Raw genomic sequence first — 18,826 nt, 5'->3', positions numbered from 1 at the left:
GTGTGAGTGAGTGAGAGAGTGTGAGAGTGAGTGTGTAAGAGAGAAAGGCTTTAGCTTTATGGTGAATGTGATTCATATAGTGCAGGTCACGTGACCCACTGCTGTGGTAATCTGAGGTAAATGTGTGTAAATACCATAGAATGTGTGGTAAATACACACAGAATCATAACAGTGTTAGCGATATAAGAGCTTCACTGAACTCCATGCCCAGAATCATGGTAATACCATGGTACCGTGCTCAGAAACATGGTGTTTTTGTTCGTGACGCATTACAGACAGCTGTGAACTAGTCTGAACTAGTCTACAGCTTTACTAGGTTAGATTATATGTCATATATATATATATATAATGAATCCGCTGTGAATCAACAAGTCACCAACTTACAGAACAGCTAAAACCCCGAGGGAATGTTCCTGGATGTCCAGCGCTCCAAGAACAGTGTCCAGATGGGAGAGATTCTTGGCCAGAAGCTCCCCGCTTTTATTGATCAGCTCACACAGTTGAGTCATCTGACCTGAAACACAGCATTATTCATGAAAACATGATTTCACATCAGTTTAATGCAAATATGCACGCAATCCAGATCTCACATTTAGTTGTTTAATAACGATAACCTGTCCTTCTTATTGAAAAGTGGCTACACGTGGCAGAGAAACTCAGAGTAGTGTTGTTATGGTGGCATTTTTTTACCATATTTTATAAATGACTCAGCTAACATGGCACCTGCAGTCATTCCACTGGTGTAAGCCGAGATGTGTACTTATTCTGCAGCATTTAGGTTTTTATTTCCACTTGGACGAACAGACTTAGATAAGCAAATGCCATGTGTTGCTGCCTGATATATATAAACAACTAGCATGCTATCGCGCTAACGGCTTTTAGCACTAGGCTAGTTAGCTCGTGTATTCGTTAGCCTGAGCGTTCGCGAACCGTGTAAACGGCGGTACCTTGAGCAGAGAGTTGCCGCACGTTATTCACGAACTGCTCCAGAGCCGAAGCCATCGTTTTGCGCTTTTAGGAAGATGTTTTTCATTCAAACGTCAGAAGCAGCTCTCCTGTACAGAAGCGACGGGCCCTCACTCAGCCGCCAACAGCGCACAAATATCGCGAGGTTTGGGTGACAGCTCAGATTCCACGAGATCTCAGGCACGGGATCTGTCCTGTCGGAAAACGAATGCTATTTTTGAGATAATTATGTTTAGATATTTTCACGTATTTAGAGCTAAATGTTTTATTTACATCAAGATTTCGCAGGATGTATCTTTAAGCAATAACGGTGCAAAACAAATCAGTACGTGGACATATTGATGTACATTTAAAAAAAAAAATCTGTTAAATAGTATAGGTTAATTCTTTATATTTTCCATCATTTCAGAGAAAAAAAAAATAAGCAGGGCGATAGCCACAAATATTATTTTGCTTACTGAGAAAACAGAATAGAGATGCTATTTAATTTAGCCACGTAAAGTTTTTTATGTTATATCTAATTTAATAATATATTATTTGTAGTATTTGCATACTATATGCATCATAACTAAGCAGCTACGAGGTCAATCACAACATTACAAATTTTGCTTTGAACCAAAAAGGTATTTGAATTTCATAAAGTTCAAGACTGTAAGGGAATGAACTACAATGACGTAATGGAACCGAAATTAAAACTAATAATTTTAAAACTAAAACCGACAGAGAAGTATACGATTATTGATATAAAGATGATGATTGTGTGTGTATATAACATTTTAAAATGTATTGCTAAATCGGCGCTTGAGGTGTGTGTGTGTGTGTGTGTGTGATTCTACACATTAGAACAATTCAGATAAAAGTATCTAAAATTATTTATGGAGCAGATAAAATACATAATTTATTAATCAATTATCATTTAACCCTTTTCTTTATTTAAAGGCTGAAATGTGAGGTTTTTCAAAGCTTTAGATATTTGAGCATGCTATTAGATAAATTATTGTCAGTCATGTTTTCATTTAAAACCAGGACATCATTGTGACGTTATTGTTTTAGTGATTATGCGAACAAAAAGTCATTTTATTGGTGGTTTGTTGATTTTATGTATAAAACCTGGTTTAGTGATTTATGCATCAGTGTTTTTTTTTACATTTCCAGCACATTTCAACAATACCGTGATCATTTTGGTCACTACTCGTAATAAGAATGAACATCCCTAATGTTGAATGACGATAATCAAAGCTTGCATTGACTGCAGGAAAAGGCCATCAGCATTTGGGAGTCCAAAAATTTCTTCATTGACCTGGAGCCTCTTCCCGGAGGAGTGGAGGCGGTGAAGGAGATGTCCGAGATGGAGAAGTAAGTTCAACCAGCTGGTGTCTGTGGGACATTGTCTTGCTGTACTAGTTCTGTGATTCATTTCATGCTAATCTGAAGTGTTTGTGTGACGGTCACAGTGAAGTACAGTCAGAGACAGTCTCAGATGAACTACTTCACGCTGCATAACAGCACAGCTAGTAATCTGCCTTGAGCAAATGTTTAGTTTGCATATATTATTACTCTTGCTTAGTTTCTCTTTCCTTCACCCAGTACAGATGTCTTCATTTGCACCAGTCCAATAAAGCATTACAGCTACTGTCCGTATGAAAAGGTAAGTTCGCTTAAACTGAGGTTGAACTGTATTTATTGATGGACTTTGGTCTGATTGGGTTATTTATTGATTGTGTATAATGGGTTCCAAAGTCTGAGACCACTATTCAAGGTCAGCGACATGATATTCATTTCTTAAAAACAGTGAACATATAGTAAGTACATGGTGTTTATTCATATTACTCGGTACTTATTTATGTAACAAGGACACAGTAAAATACATGTTGACCCATTTTTGTTTTTATATAAATGTATTCAAAATTAAATGCACACACCTCTTGAATGCCTGATGAATAGGATTAAAATTTATATTTTTGGGCGACAAAATCATTGATAATAAATACAATAAATTATAATTAATCATTTAGTTTGACATAATATACTATCGTTTCTTTTTTGAATAGAATTGCTGCTCAATTTCACTTGATCAGTGTATGTTCGTTGACTTAATTAGTGCAGAGTCTGACATATTTCTTATTCGTCTTACAAAATAACTTTTCTTGGAATTTGTCAAAATCCTGTAACTGTCTATTTATTTCCGGATTTGAATAAGTTAATGTTAGATTCATCATTTTATGTGTGTGTTTGTATGTTTTATTATTATTATTGTGTTTTGCTTCTTTCTGCTCGTCTGTTATTGTTGTGTTCATGTTCAGCCTTTTTTTTAATTATTATTTATTTTATGTAGTTTATATACATTTCTATATAAAACATAATTGAAGCAATCCCATTGCTGGGAGTTTGGTGAAAGTAAGATATTATATAGAATATAGTTTTTTTTAAATCCCTTTTTACTGATGATTTATTTAACAGCAATTTAAAGCTTATAGTGAAGATTAAATTTTTTTTTTACCCAATATGCTGTACACACACACACACACACAACCATATTTCAGTGCGGCTTCGTCTAGTGAAGTGTGTTTGTCCCCCAGTATGCCTGGGTTGAGAAACATCTGGGCTCCGAGTTCCTGGAGCAGATCATCTTGACCAGAGACAAGACCATAGTGACCGGAGACATCCTCATCGATGACAAACCTGATATCCTCGGTGAGTACGAGCCTGCTTTACCCACATCACACGTAATGCGCTCTGGAGGACCGACGTCTTTGTGTTTCTGCTGCAGGTGTGGAGCCCAATCCGTCCTGGGAGCATGTCCTGTTCACTGCCTGCCACAACAAGCACCTGCCGCCAAACCTGTCCCAGAGACGCCTTCAGTCCTGGGCCGACGACTGGAGGGGAGTGCTGCAGAGCAAGCGCCAGTAACACAGCATGATTTGTGCTTAGATGGGTAATGGATCCTGTATCAGCCCTTATATTCAGTATACTGTAAATCGATTATGCAGGTCACAGGGGGGCAAAAACAGTAGTGTTTTCTAACTGCGAAACGGATTCAGTCTTTCATGCGAGACTTTTAGCATCATTTTATTGTTTATTATGCTTCTACCGAGGGCTTGAAATCCATAGTTTACATCGAGCATAAACTGCCTTCCACCTCAGTCTCTAATGGGATCTTTGTAGAAATGTTTAAATGCGGTTTGTGCGCACATGCACGTGCAAACATAAGCATGCAATTGTCCAAATCACTATGATTTTCCACTGGCTTTCTCATTCTGATGGGAGTATGTCGACATATTTAATTTATTATGATAGTTTTAATTCAGGGAGAACACGGTACTTGACAGAACAAGACCTGGTTGTTTTTTATGTCATAAGAGTCACTAAACAAAGCCAGAGCACTGCATGTTGAGCTCATCTACTGTGTGTTTGTGGACACTAGAGGACGCTGTGAGCACATGTACTTATTAGTTGCTTTTCAATCAGAGCATCATTTCGGTTCATACTTTATTAGTAGTTTGGAATTAATCTTTTAATAAACTTTTTTTATGCCTTGAGGACAGGTGTTTTGGTTTATGGCTTTGGCAAGTGCTTTATATTTTGTCACGTCTAATTAATAAACAAACATAAACTACTGTTTATGATTTCATTTATGATTTTCAAAATGCATTAATACTTTTAATCAAGGATGCATTAAACTGATCAAAAGTGAGAGTAAAGACATTTATAATGTTACAAGTGTATTCCATTTCAAATAAATGCTGTTCTTTTGAACTTTCTGTTTATCAAAGAATCCTGAAAAATAAAAAGTGTGACGGTTTCCACAAAAATATTGAGCAGCACGACTGTTTTCAGCATTGATAATAATCAGAAAAGTTTCTTGAGCAGCAGATCAGCATATTATACTGATTTCTGAAGATCATGTGACACTGAAGACTGGAGGAATGATGCTGAAAATACAGCTGCATCACAGAAATACAGCACAGTTTAACACACATTCACATAGAAACAAGTTATTTTAAATTGCAATAATATTTCAAAAATTTTAATTGATTGATTAAATGTGATTAAATAAATGTGGCCTTGGTGAAAATTCAGAAATCAGTATAATATGCTGATTTGCTGCTCAAGAAACTTTTCTGATTATTATCAATGTTGAAAACAGTCGTGCTGCACAATATTTTTGTGGAAACTGCTACGTTTTATTTTTCAGGAATATTTGGTAAATAGAAAGTTCAAAAGAACTGCATTTATTTGAAATATAAATATTTCATTAACATTATAAATGTCTTTGCTTATGGTCAATTTAATGAATCCTTGCTGAATAAAAGTGGTTAATTTCTTTCAAATTAAAAAATAAAAATCTTACTGACCCCAGCGTAGTTGAAATATTTGCAGATGTGCAAAATTCATTACTGTGGACCTAAATGCATTTATCTCGTGCGTGGCGTTTGAAACGCTCACAGTGACTTCGTATGATTTTAAAACAGGGTTTATCATCCATTTATAAGAACAAACGAACACAATGTAATCTCACAGATGACATTTGAACGTAGGACAAGAAAAGCTGATGAAAGGCTGTTTAAAGTTCATTGCTCTTGATCATCGCAGACATCTCGTCTCTCAGGCGCAGCTGAACACTGGAGCTCACTCACGGAGATAATGGCCTGATTCATTCATTTCATCATGAAAGTCAACAGGAGATCATGAGATTGGCAAGTTCAACGTAATGTTAGGAGGAGAGAAACACTTTGCGGTTGGTTATTGTCATTTTATAAGCTAATCTTATCAAAGTTATGTGATATGGCAGCGCAGTCTAACTAACTAGACAAGGTTGTGTGGTCAAAGAAACGTCTCTTAAGCTGAAATAAAAAGCTCTTAAATCTAAAATATGCATGTTTAAACAAACAGATCATCTCTAGTACTTTCTTTAGTCTGAACATGTCTAACAACCTGTAAATGATGGTTTACGCAAAGTTTGAAAAAAAATATTTAAACGAAAAATTAACATTTGCTGAAAATGCGCTCACCCTCAGGTCATCCGAGATGTAGATGAGTTTGTTTCTTCATCAGGTTTGGAGAAATGTAGCATTGCATCAGTGTCTCAGCAATGGATGCTCTGCAGTGAATGGGTGCCGTCAGAAGTGCATCTGCTGTTGTCTCTCACGTCGAAATCCAGCCACATATTTGTTTAGAGCTGTTTTAGCGCTGCTTGATCTGTGCAGATTTCTCTCCTGATTCAGACCACTTTTTCACTGGAGGAAGCCTTATTATGGATTATGGACTATGTATTTGAGTTAAAAATGTCTTTTCTAGATGTTAACTGATGGACTGGAGTGGTGTGGATTATTGTGATGTTTTTATCAGCTGTTTGGACTCTCATTCTGACGGCACCCATTCACTTCCATTGGTGAGCAAGTGATGCAATGCTACATTTCTCCAAACCTGATGAAGAAACAAACTCATCCTAATCTCGGAGGGTCCGAGGACGAGCACGTTCTTAGCGAATTTTCATTTTTGAGTGACCTATTCCTTTAAAGGACATCACAGGATCATAATACTCGTCCAGGAGTTGATCATCTCTTCCTGAAGGCTGATTAAACAGGAGACGTAGCTTCAGTTCTTGAGTAATGTTTGCAGTACACTAGTGACTCCGGACACACTGACACTTTTCTGCGATTGCTTTTGTCCTTCATGTAACTTATCTAAAAAGTGTTTTTCACACTTTTGTTGTGCTTTGTGCCATGTCATTTGAAGTAGATATTAATGCATTTGCAAACGTTCTTTCAGAAGTGAGGTTCGCTGCTGTGAATATTCTAGACGTGGTCTTTGTCATGAAAGCACAAATGTGCTGAGAATAAATAGCCATGAACACAAAAGCCATTGCCAAAGCATTGTTTTCTCACGTTTTTTTTAGTTTAGAGTTCGTCTGTTTAACAGGAGAGGGACTACATTTAGTGACTTTATGTTTGCATGAATATCGTTTTCTTTTCTTTTTTTTTATTTTAGAAGAGGAGTTTTAACAGTTAACAAGAGTTTTAAAGACTGTCCTCCTGCTGAAGTGGTTTATTATAGAATTATTAAAGGGCAAAAGTTCAAAACCGTTTGAAATTTTAAAAAACATTGAAATTGATTGAAGCATGCATAATTAAGAAGATTATGTAAATGTGTGGTGGATCTATTTTTGGGGGAAGAAATATGAAAAAAAAATGTCCTTAAATATTTTGAACTTTTCAGCTAATTGACTGATTTTAGTCTTGTTTCAGTCGTGTTGATTTCATTGACAGATGTGTTCAGATGTGTCATGATTGTGAAAAGTAAATGTATTGTTACTCATCTTGTTAATGATTGTTGTATGATCCTGGTGCTCTACAGTCATGGATGTCACGGTTTGATGTGGAAGACTATATATAAATATATATAATCACAGACTGTTTAATAAAGAATGACACCTCAAAGCAAGAGCTTGAGTTTTTTTTGGAAACATCTATCATCGAAACACTGTTGGTGTGTATGTGTGTATATATATATATATCATTTCAGTTACAGTTAATTTTATTTTTAAGCAAGGAAGTGTTTTTTTTTATGGTTTAGTTTGTTAATTGTAGCTAATTATAATAACCCTGGTCCATGACCCCTGGCAGGTCTGCTGTGGTAATGCAAATTATTGTTTAAGCTCAAACTAAATATTGCACAAAAGTTAACTTCAAACAAAGCTGAAGCTAAGATCTAAAGTTCAGCTAAATGTTTAATTGTCCTTCCCAGATGAGATGCATTCAAATGTATGACTGTACATAAAAAAAAAAAGATTAATGGCTTTGCAAAATGTAAGCATCATGTAGCATGTACAGTAAATAAGCTGCAGCATGCATGTAATTATAAGTCAGTCTCAAAGCGTTTTGCTCAATGTTGGGCTCCAGATTTCCAGCAGGTGGCGCTTCTGACCTGTTCAAACACAAGTGTGTCAGAAGAGCAAAGAACAACAGTAGAGTAGAGCTCAGCTACAACTCAATAGAGAAACTGATGATGCCCGTGTATAAACCTTATATGAGCTCTGAGATTAAAGGTGGGGTAAGTGATTTCTGGTAGCCAATGTTGACATTTGAAATCACCAAAACAAACACGCCCCTACCACAAAAGGGTCTTGCCCCTATTTTGATAGCTCCGCCCCACACATACGTACGCAACCCAGGCAACAATCAGTTCTGTGAAACAAAAGCAAAACCAATCTTACACCGTGTGTACACCGGATGCGAGTGGCGCGTCGCGACAAAATACAATAGAACTCATTATAATCAGTGATGCTGTCTCCACCATAGATATAGCCTATATACATATCTATGGCCTACACTGGATGCGGCGCGGCACGACACGACAAATCCCCGACAGAAAACTGCTGCTTTGTTCTATTCATGACGTATTGACACAAATTTCAAATGATTTTTAACGGTCGCTTTGTCGCGTCCAGTGTACTAGACAGACTTTAGCTGCTGCGGCGCAGACACGGTGTTACTCACCGATCGAGAAGAAACAAAGCAACCTCGGCGTCCGATCGCAGGCCTTCCGCTCCTTGAGTTCTCTCCAGCGCTGGAAAGCTGATCCCATATTTACACGGGTCCTACTTCTTGCCTTAAGCCTTCTTTTGTTCCGCAGATGTTTTCCTCTTGTTTTTTATCCGCCATCTCTATCTTTCTGTCGCTCGGCTCGGCTAACGTCCGTCCTGTGCACTGAACGCTCTCTCCTCCACATCACGAGTAGACACGCCCCTTACTGCTGATTGGCTACAAGCTTGTTTTGCTATTCGGCCCGAATCAGTTTTCTAAAGCGCTTTTGAAAAATCGCTTACCCCACCTTTAAGCGGTGATATATGCTTCAATTTCATTTTCAGAAAGTTGTTTTTTATTGACAAATTCTCTACCCTTTTGTCTGTTTCCCCCCCTCAGATAAAGTCAATTGCAATGCTTTATTTGATTTATTTTGCTTTGCTTCAAATTCCAGTTAGTTGTGATTTCTCTCAGAGCTGGTTGGTTTGGTTCACACATGGGAAATCCCTATGGAGAAATGAATGGGGAAGAGTCAGAAGAGTCACATTATATGTAGCTAACAGTAAGCGCTCTGTATCCTCAGCTCTCTTACAGAAGTCAGATAAGAAGGCCATCGCTCCTTACTTTCATACCGTCCTTATCGTGATAAACCCTGCCAACAGCCACTGTCTTCTTTTGATTATTGCATTATTATATGGAGACTAAAATATTTTCCTTGCTTTTTTTAATTGTATAAGTGCATTTACTTTTTATTGCATGTTGCAAATCAGTGTTTATTAATGTTAATGAGTGTTTCAGGGCTATTGTAGTTAACTAAAATGAAAACCATAACAAAAATGTTATTTGACATAAAATATACTTTAACTGAAATAAAATATAAAACAATAAACTTTTTTTGTATTAAAACATATAATAATAATAATTACAAAAATGCATCAGAAGTACTAAAACTATAGCTACAATTAAAATGAAAAAAAAAATTTAATTTGTTAATAAAAAAACTATAATAGTACCTCGGTGATAGTAAAATAACACTGGTGTGTTTGCTTAAAATGGCAATTAAATTAGATTTTTAATCTACTAACTATGGAATGATATTTCTGCCATGGGATAAAAAAAAGATAATTGTGACATGTTATCTTATAATTCTGACTTTTTTCTCGCAGTTATGAGTATATATTGTACATTTCTAAGTTTATATCTCCCAATTCTGCCTTTAGATCTCGCAATTATGAATTGTGAGGGGAAAAGTCATAATTGTGTCATTTAAATGCAGAATTGTGTGAAAACAAATCAGAATTGTGAGATCAAATGTAGCAATTACCTTTTTAATTCCTTTAGGCCGTGACAGAAACGAGCTTCCAACATTAACAGCCCTAATATCTTATTTTACGTCATCATTTTGGTTTTGAAGAATAAATCTTCCCAAATACCGCTGGGATCTGTTCGGGGTGAATGATCCCGGTTGCGTGAGAGTGAACAGAGGAAGTGAGGTCATGACCTTTGACCTTGTGCATGTGCGGCAGTGGAGTTTCCCAGCTTGCCGTCGCTCTCGTTCTAATTAATCAAAAGCATTTATGGCACGTTAAAATGACTGTCATTATAGAGAATATGTCTCTCTTTCTGGCTCTTTTGAACGCTCTTTTCAAAAGGGCCTCGTGCTACAAACTCATTTGTAAAGCACACAGAAGAAGAAAGAGAAAGATGAGCTGACACACTTTAACAAGCGCGGTATTCTGGAGGATTTGGAAAAGATTCTCAGCTAGAGTTTGAGTCTCATGATCCTTCACTGAGACTTTCTTTCTTCCTTAGCAACAGCTTCACGTTTGTATGCATCCAGGCTATTAATATAATTCTACACAAGCAAGTAGTGCAAGAGTTTTTCCTGGAATAGATAGAGAAAGTGCACGTATCGCAAGCAAAAATAAACCAACCTCACAAAATTCAAAAAACATCAACGTGAAGTGTCATTTGCAATCCGTTTTCATCTGACATGTTATCAAGACGGGCTGTTAAAATAGCAACAACAAAAAAATTTTTTTTTGTAAATTACTAAGAACTTTTCCGGGTTATTATTTGTTGTATATTGCACAGGCATTTTTCAAACTTCTCCAGAGTTGTGGCACTAAAACCTTCGCCTCAGTTGTGGAGAAGCTAAAGACAGAAACATCGGGAGTTTGCCAGAGAAAGAGAGATCGAGAGAAAAATAGGACTGCGGAGGCCAAATGCGTCATAGTTCTGATCCCCGCGGGGTTATGAAGTGTAGCAATCTGCGCAAGGCTCTTCAGGCAAACTCTTCACTGGAGCGTCCTGCTAGATGGATCCGCTTCGTGCTTTTCTGTTTCACTGAGAAAAAAATCATATGTTTTTTTCTCTATGCATATATACTACTGGCCAAAAGTCTGGAATAATTATGATTTCTCACTGATTTTTAAAAAGAGGTCTTTTTTGTTCACCAAGGCTGCATTTATTTGTTCAAATTTGTTTTACAATTTACAATTCTAAATATTATTACAATTTGAAATAAGTGTTTTCTATGTGAGTATCTATTAAAATGTAATTTATTTCTGTGTATTTTCAGCATCATTCCTCCAGTCTTCAGTGTCACATGATCTTCAGAAATCAGTATAATATGCTGATCTGCTGCTCGAGAAACATTTCTGATTATTATCAATGTTGAAAACAGTTGTAAATAAAATAAAATAATATTTCTACTCAGCAAGGACACTTCAAATTGATCAAAGGTGAAAGTAAAGACATTTATAAACAATTTCTGTTTCAAATAAATGCTGTTCTTTTGAACTTTCTGTTCTTTAAAGAATCCTGAGAAATAAAATGTATCAGTTTCCACAAAAATATTGTGCAGCACAACTGTTTTCAGCATTGATAATAACCAGAAATGTTTCTCGAGCAGCAGATCAGCATATTATACTGATTTCTGAAGATCATGTGACACTGAAGACTGGAGGAATGATGCTGAAAATACTGCTGCGCATCACAGGAATAAATTACATTTGAACATATATTCACATAGAAACAGCTATTTGAGATTGTAACAATATTTCACAATTTTTACTGTATTTTTCTGTATTTTTAATCAAATAAATGCAGCCTTGGTGAGCAGAAGAGGCTTCTTGCGTAAGAGCAAAACTCTTGCTCTAGAGTTTGCAGAAATAACAGTTCATTGGCTGAAGCCAAACTCCACCAATAGTCCGGCCCTGATTCCATGGATTTTTGTGAACATGATAACTTTAATTTGACTTAGCATGAACAGTAAAAAGTCTGATCTATTGAGTGAGACAGCAGAAAAAGCATCAGTTGTTTGCTAGAAGCCTGGAAGGAACAAAAGAAAATAGTAAACATCAGCTCGTTACTTTCCAAGCATTTCTTTTTCCCTCTTTCTGTTGATGCTCTCTGTCTGTTTGTCTGCTTTACGACGGAATGGGAGTCACTTGTTGCAGCCGGCCAATCAGAGCGCTGCACTGGGTCACATGACACACCTGTGCACACAGCACTCCATCTCCAGAATGGAGCGATCTTAGGATGCTGATAAGAAAATCACTATAATAGTTTACCGAAAACCACACTGATTACCGACTCATATCCTCTGAAAGCAAGACAAACACATCGATGTTAGCCAACTAGTCTAAAGGATCCTGTGCGGTTTGTTTGGGTCAATATACTGACCCTCAAACATCCACATAAATCCTATCAGGTCCCATATTTTTTTCCAGAGAAGCACAGTGACTCAGTGTGAGTACATAATACTGTCTGTAACACGGCAGGTTTCGAGAGCACCTTCCAGGAAGTGGCATACCTGTGCGCAAATACTACAGAAATGCAAGCAAATAAACCATAAAATGCACAACAAATCATGATGTTAGACACACTTAGTCTGGATGAGAGGAAATATGACTGACGAGACCTACGGTAAATACAAAATAACAGGACAGAATCAATCCTCATTAGCTCTGCCGGAAAACAAGACACTTGATTAGGACCACAACTTGTTTTCATCTTAATTTTAATATATATATATATATATTAGTGCTGGCAAACGATTAATCGCATCCAAAATAAAAGTTTTTGTTTACATAATATATGTGTGTGTTGTGTATATTTATTATGTATATATAAATAAACACACATACAGCATATTTAGAAAATATTTACATCATATAATTCATATAATTAATATCATATATAAACATATTTAATATATAAACGTATCATATTTTTCTTAAATATATACGTGCATGTGTGTGTATTTATATGTACATAATAAATATACACAGTACACACACACATATTATATTTTGAATGCGATTAATCGCGATTACCAAATCAATTAACATATTTATTGACATCTCACTTAAGACTGATAATTATAATTCAACTTTATATGGAGTATTTCTTTACTGCACAATGCACATTTCTTAATATTAAGCCTAAAATGTTTTAATAGCACTTTTAATTAAGATTGTACAATATAATATCAGTCTTTAAATGGGAGACTTGCAATAGTTCCACTTTAGCACAATATCAAATATACTTCAGTATGTCTTTAGATGGACTTCAGCACTAAATTAAAGTGCATAGTTGCTCCAATTTAGGTATACTTGATCAGTATAGCAAAAGTACAATTGCAGGGTACTTTTATTAAGCACATACATATGTAACTGTATTTGTAGTATACTTAGCACAAAAAAAATGTATATCAAATGTATTTATGTTTTTGACTAGGGATGCCGGTTCTTTAAAAGCCAGAGGATTTTTCTGTTTTCAGGTTGTTGAAATCATTCCCATAATAAATGATGTGGATTAACAATGTTCCTCACAGTAAGGTCAACGATATTGTGTCGCACATTTGGAGTCATTCTTGGAAACCATTTTTTATGTCAGATGATTTATGGCGAAAATCATCACGATAAGACACAGGGGAATGAGAAAAGGAGATGAAAACTGTAGATATATTTTGGGTTTGGGTTTACATTATTTGATAGACAGGTTAATTAAGGTTTTGGTAGATATGCATTGTATTTTCAACTGTAATCCTGCACATATATGATGACATTTTGAAGTGTTTTGGGTTTTGGGTGAGAATTTTTATGACCAAAAGTAATAGCACACCTCTGCTCAATAAGCAGAATAATATGAGCGATCATCCAGAGTTATGAAGCGAGGACAGTAATACTAAAGGTCATCTGTTTGTCAAATGCCTGTAAGTGATGTTTGTCTTAGCAAGCATCATTAATCATGATTTATAATGCTTGCAAATTTCAAAAGCACTTTTAAATCCCTTCCCTGAAATTGCGACAGCTTATAAAATGGTTTATAGCACCGCTGTTTATTGTACACGAAACAGTGAGAAAAACTCTTCAATTCACACAACAAACCAAACATGCATTGAGTTCTCAGTATAACATCTGAACATGTTAATCAGTAACAATGAAAAACGTGTACAGTATGGGAAAATGCTACAGTGCCGAGTAAAAGGTTAGACCACTAAACAGTCGTGACGCTTTTATGTGATATTTCAACGCAGAAACGTGCATCTTATTTACATAGCAACCAAATTTTGGTTTGAACAGGTGCTAAATGTGTTGAAATATCTCACTTCTGTCATTTTTTGGTAACACTTTACAATAAAGTCCCGTTAGTTAGTCAATGCATTAACTAATATTAAGATTTGCAGTATTTATTAACGTTATTAGTACATTGTTAGTTCATTCTAGCTCAGGTCCATTAATATGATATCCATTAATCCATTAATATTAACAGATACAACTTTTGATTTTAGTAATGTATTAGTAAACTTTTAAATTAATTTGAACTAAGAATTATTGTTAATTCATGTTAACTAATGTACTTATTGAAAAGTGTTTCCATTAATTAACTTCATTAGTTAACATGAACTAACAATACTTCTAAAGGAATAGTTCATCCAAAAACTAAAATTTGCTGAAAATGTACTCATCCGAGATGTAGATGAGTTTATTTCTTCATCAGGTTTGGAGAAATGTAGCATTGCATCACTTGCTCACCAATGGATCCTGAATGGGTGCCGTCAGAATGAGAGTCCAAACAGCTGAAAAACATCACAATAATCCACAATTATTGGAACAATTGTTTTTATCAGCTGTTTGGACTCTCATTCTGACGGCACCCATTCAGGATCCATTGGTGAGCAAGTGATGCAATGCTACATTTCTCCAAACCTGATGAAGAAATAAACTCTTGGATGAGTACATTTTCAGCAAATGTTAGTTTTTGGGTGAACTATTCCTTTAACTAGGACCTTTTTGGTGAACCAGTGCTAAAACAATAAATGTTGTTATCATCAAGTGCAGCTGGTTCCTAGTGAATCTCCCCCTAGTGTGTTTACAGGCTCTGTTGTCACGATTTTCAGATTTGTCTCACGCTGAAGGATGTTACAAACATGGAGTGATACTTATGAAAGATGGAGTGCACTTCTAATGCTGTAATTTGTTCATTGAGAGGCAATCAGGACATCATGTATAAACAGTAAACTAATAAACTTTGATAAAAGGAGCAGTTGCTTTGTATAATGAGCTGCTGGTGTTTGTGACTGGACGAGGAGCACAGCTCCTGAAACCAGGCAGCTGTTGGAGAAGCAGAAGATTATGAATATGAAAGTGTGTAAGTGCGTATGTGTCTATTGTTGTGAGTCTGCAGCACATGCACATGTTCAGAAGGGATTTTTCATCACTATTGTTGTGTGTCATCCTCAATGGCGGTATAATAACTTCCAATGGCACGTTTCTCTTCTGCGCAGCGCGTGACAGTTTCACTGTAATTCATATCCGCTGGCGTTATTTGATGCTCTCGAGCAATAGCTGGGAGTAACAGCACGCTCACGTAACGTGGAAAAGTTTCACTCCAGCTCTCCCTGACTAGAGCATGACTTTTCACCTTTTCTGTAAAAACAGGCCACTGTCCTCATGCACGTGCATTCATGTGTCGCCAGCAGCAGCGTGTGCATTCAGAAGCGTAGCTGCTTTGGTCATTTCCAACATTAAAATGAAATGACTGGGTCTCACCCAATTGTATCTTCCAGTCACATGTTCAATGAACACATCAACTGTTTTTGCATAATGCATTATGTTATAGATGTGGAAAAAACGTAATTTAAAGGAGTGCAACATAACAAAAAGTGAAGAAATGAAGAAAAAAATACTTTTGTAAGGCACTGCATATAGTGTTAAGTGTAGATGGCTGCTTCACTATAGTTTCAGCTATGCACTGCAATGAACACATCAACTGTTTTTGCATAATGCATTATGTTGATGCATTAAGAAGTGTAAGTTCCCATGAGGTATTTTTGTAAAAATTGATTTTTTTATGATATCAAATTTAGAATATGTAATAGACTATAGTTATTATTTTAAATATATGTAATTATATTAGTGTTAAGTGTAGATGGCTGCTTCACTATAGTTTCAGCTATGCACTGACATACTCAAAAAGTAAAAATAACAAAAGCATGATGGGCTACAATTACAATTTGGACAAAGAGCAGACAAAAAAAGAGAGCATTTGTCAGAATACACACACAAACACACACTAATGCAAACAGGTCAGCTGTAATTGAGCTGAAGAGGATGATCTGGCCTTGAGTCATGTTTGTGATTATAATAACACCAGCCTTCATGCAATAAAACAAGCACGCACACCTAGAGTCACACAGACACATCCTTACTCAACATAAACACCCTGAGCGTAACATAACCACCTGATCACTCTTATCAATAGAGATTCCAATCTAAACAAAAGCACAAATACCAGCTCTGATTAATAACACTCTGCTCTACTGACCCGTGAAACACCCAGAAAAACCAATGAATGAGTCTGTCCAGCGTCGAGCGGAGCATATACGCCTCTGATTCACACATTATTCTGAAGAACTTTACATTCAGAACCAATGTTTGTTTACTTCATGAATATTTGATCGAGAAAACAGCACGAAGTGCATGCTCTATTGAAGTTTTAGTGATAATAATAATAGTGTCCATCAGCAGAAATCAGGCATTAGAACTTTCCAGAGGCGGACACAGCATAAATTATGCAGAGGGGAAACTACTGAAGGTGATATGTGAAGAAATAAAATCAATACATTTATGTTGTCAGCTGTGAAAGTCTGGCATAAACAACATAAGCTGCTGCTGCTGCGTGTGTGTGTGTGTATGATGTGTGCGTGTGTGTGTGTGTGTGTGTGTGTGTGTGTCAGCTCCACCTGTATAGATCTGCTACGGGTTATTTTATATGCTATTTGTGCAGCAGCAGCATGTCTTAAATACTCACAGCACCGTATCTACATATGAATTGGCAGCAGCAAGTTCCTGTACTTGCTTGCAGCAGCAGCAATAATCTACAACTACAGCAATAACCAACAGCAGCAGCGTAGCAGATCTGTTCCGACAAGACCAAATATATTAACATTGTCTGTCCATCACCATGCTAAAATCTACCAAGAGTTGTCATGATTGATATATATACTGTATGTATATATATATATATATATATATATATATATATATGTATATATGATGAAATGACACTGAAATTTGGTCAGACTTCATAAATTCAACATTTACTGGCATTTATGTGTGATTACACAGAACAGTCACTTTTCCAACATCTGCTTACATATAAAATGTCCAAATAATTTGACGGCAGTGCTGAGATATTCAAATAGTTTTGATTAATATTTTGAATTAGATTTGTAATATTTTCATGTTTTTTATAATCTATTTGATATTTTTCAGTATTTTAGTTAAAGTTTTAGCAATTTTGTTTTGTGTTTTTGTCCTTTAAAAATATTTATTATTTTATTATAAATTGTTTAATATTTCGAAAAATACAAAAAATTATTAAAATATGAATTTGTATTTAAATATTTATTCAAAATTGATTTAGTCTTAGGTATTTTAGCACTTCAATTCCTCTGTTTCATTGCGACTTTAAAGCATAAAAACTGGAATATCGTTGATTCATATTGTATATGAATAAATGTTTTCTGCTCATTTATTACTTATTCATTACATTGTATTTCTTATTTGTAAAATTCTCTCTGTCTCCACGAATGGGATACTTTGGTCTTGTAAGACATAAACTCTAAGTATTCCCTTATTCTACGAATGCAACACCAGCTCTAATAACTCTGTGTTCACATCAAAATGATAAATAGGGGTTTTGTTCACAGAACATGTCTCTGTAAAACTGAAACCATGGAGCGATGATTAATGTTGCCACAAATAAATACCTTTCCTCTGATTCACTGTGTATTACTTGTAAAGGTCTAACCATACACTGTATGTCTTGCTGTCGATTTATAAAATACCCTCCGTCCACACAAGCGATTCTTTGGCCTCATCACATCATCATAAAAGACCTCCAGACTACAAATATTCCCTTAATCACTTAAATCAATTTTAAAATCAAGCTGACAAATATAATAGAAATTATTATGGGTTTTGTTCATTTTTCTGGCGTGTCTATAAGACATCACAATAAATATTAAGGTCTTTCAAAAAAATTAAACAATGGCACTTATCTTAAATAAAAATACTTTTCATATTATAGCTAATTTAGTTCATAGTGAAATTAAGTTGTAAAAAGTCAAACAAATATATTATATTGACTCACATTAAGTAACATTCTGGCTTATGTCTATAAAAATATATATTGATTAAGTATATAGTCTTTATCATAATTAATCATTTTACTTTGTATGAATGCTTTTGTCTTTGGGACAATAAATATTTTGATTAATGTTGGATAAAAAAAGGCCTACTATATTTGCCTGTAACAAAAAGTGCTATTGTATTTAACTAAAACTAAAACCATACAAAAACTTATTTTACTTGAAATAAACTTTAATTAAAATATAATATAATATAATGTAATTTAAAATATAATATAATCATATTAAATTATTTTTTTAATATGATTATATCATATTAAAAAATTTTTGAAATTATTATTAAAACTTATTTTATTTTATCTTGTTGCCAAGGCAACCTTTCTCATTTTCATTAAGTTTAACTTGATGTACTAAAATAAATAAAACTAAAACATAAATAAAACAATTATTAAAAATAAATATATATATATAGACATATTTTAAAAATGACTAAAACACACAACAAAATTACTAAAACTTTAACTAAAATAAAAATGAACATAGAAAATATAAAAATACAATTTAATTTGAAATATTAATAAAAATGATCATTTTAGTGCATTGCTTCTCAAATGAAGCAGTAGGTATGACATGCACTCAGCTCAAAATAGCTCAAAAACTAACAACAACA

At 35.1% G+C, this 18,826-nt stretch overlaps 2 protein-coding genes across 2 annotated transcripts in view; one reads left to right on the top strand and one right to left on the bottom strand.

Moving 5' to 3' along the window:
- cops3 (COP9 signalosome subunit 3) overlaps positions 1–1,153 on the bottom strand; it is a 9,377-nt gene extending 8,224 nt beyond the window's left edge. Inside the window, exons 1-2 of the mRNA XM_016286119.1 lie at positions 948–1,153; positions 385–514 (exon numbers count right to left, since the gene is read on the bottom strand). Coding sequence (XP_016141605.1) covers positions 385–514; positions 948–1,002 — 185 coding nt within the window. The 5' untranslated portion in view covers positions 1,003–1,153. The remainder of the gene's footprint in view (positions 1–384; positions 515–947) is intronic.
- Positions 1,154–1,625: 472 nt separating this feature from the next.
- On the top strand, positions 1,626–4,610 carry LOC107595656 (5'(3')-deoxyribonucleotidase, mitochondrial). Its single transcript, XM_016286136.1, has 5 exons — positions 1,626–1,640; positions 2,222–2,322; positions 2,554–2,614; positions 3,546–3,660; positions 3,737–4,610. Exons 1-5 carry the CDS (start codon positions 1,626–1,628, stop codon positions 3,874–3,876), a joined length of 432 nt encoding a protein of 143 aa, XP_016141622.1. The 3' UTR covers positions 3,877–4,610.
- The last annotated feature ends 14,216 nt before the right edge of the window (positions 4,611–18,826 follow it).

Source organism: Sinocyclocheilus grahami, unplaced genomic scaffold (genome assembly GCF_001515645.1).
Source record: "Sinocyclocheilus grahami isolate Dianchi unplaced genomic scaffold, SAMN03320097.WGS_v1.1 scaffold206.1, whole genome shotgun sequence".
Classification (NCBI taxonomy): Eukaryota; Metazoa; Chordata; class Actinopteri; order Cypriniformes; family Cyprinidae; genus Sinocyclocheilus; species Sinocyclocheilus grahami.
The sequence above is the reverse complement of the archived record's forward strand: the minus strand, read 5'-3'. Positions and strand labels throughout refer to the sequence as shown.

Bases quoted from the DNA above. Each gene is read 5' to 3' on its own strand.
- LOC107595656 (XM_016286136.1), top strand. The intron at 2,615-3,545 runs GTAAGTTCGCTT...TTTGTCCCCCAG, and splicing joins GCTACTGTCCGTATGAAAAG to TATGCCTGGGTTGAGAAACA. The intron at 3,661-3,736 runs GTGAGTACGAGC...TTTCTGCTGCAG, and splicing joins TGACAAACCTGATATCCTCG to GTGTGGAGCCCAATCCGTCC.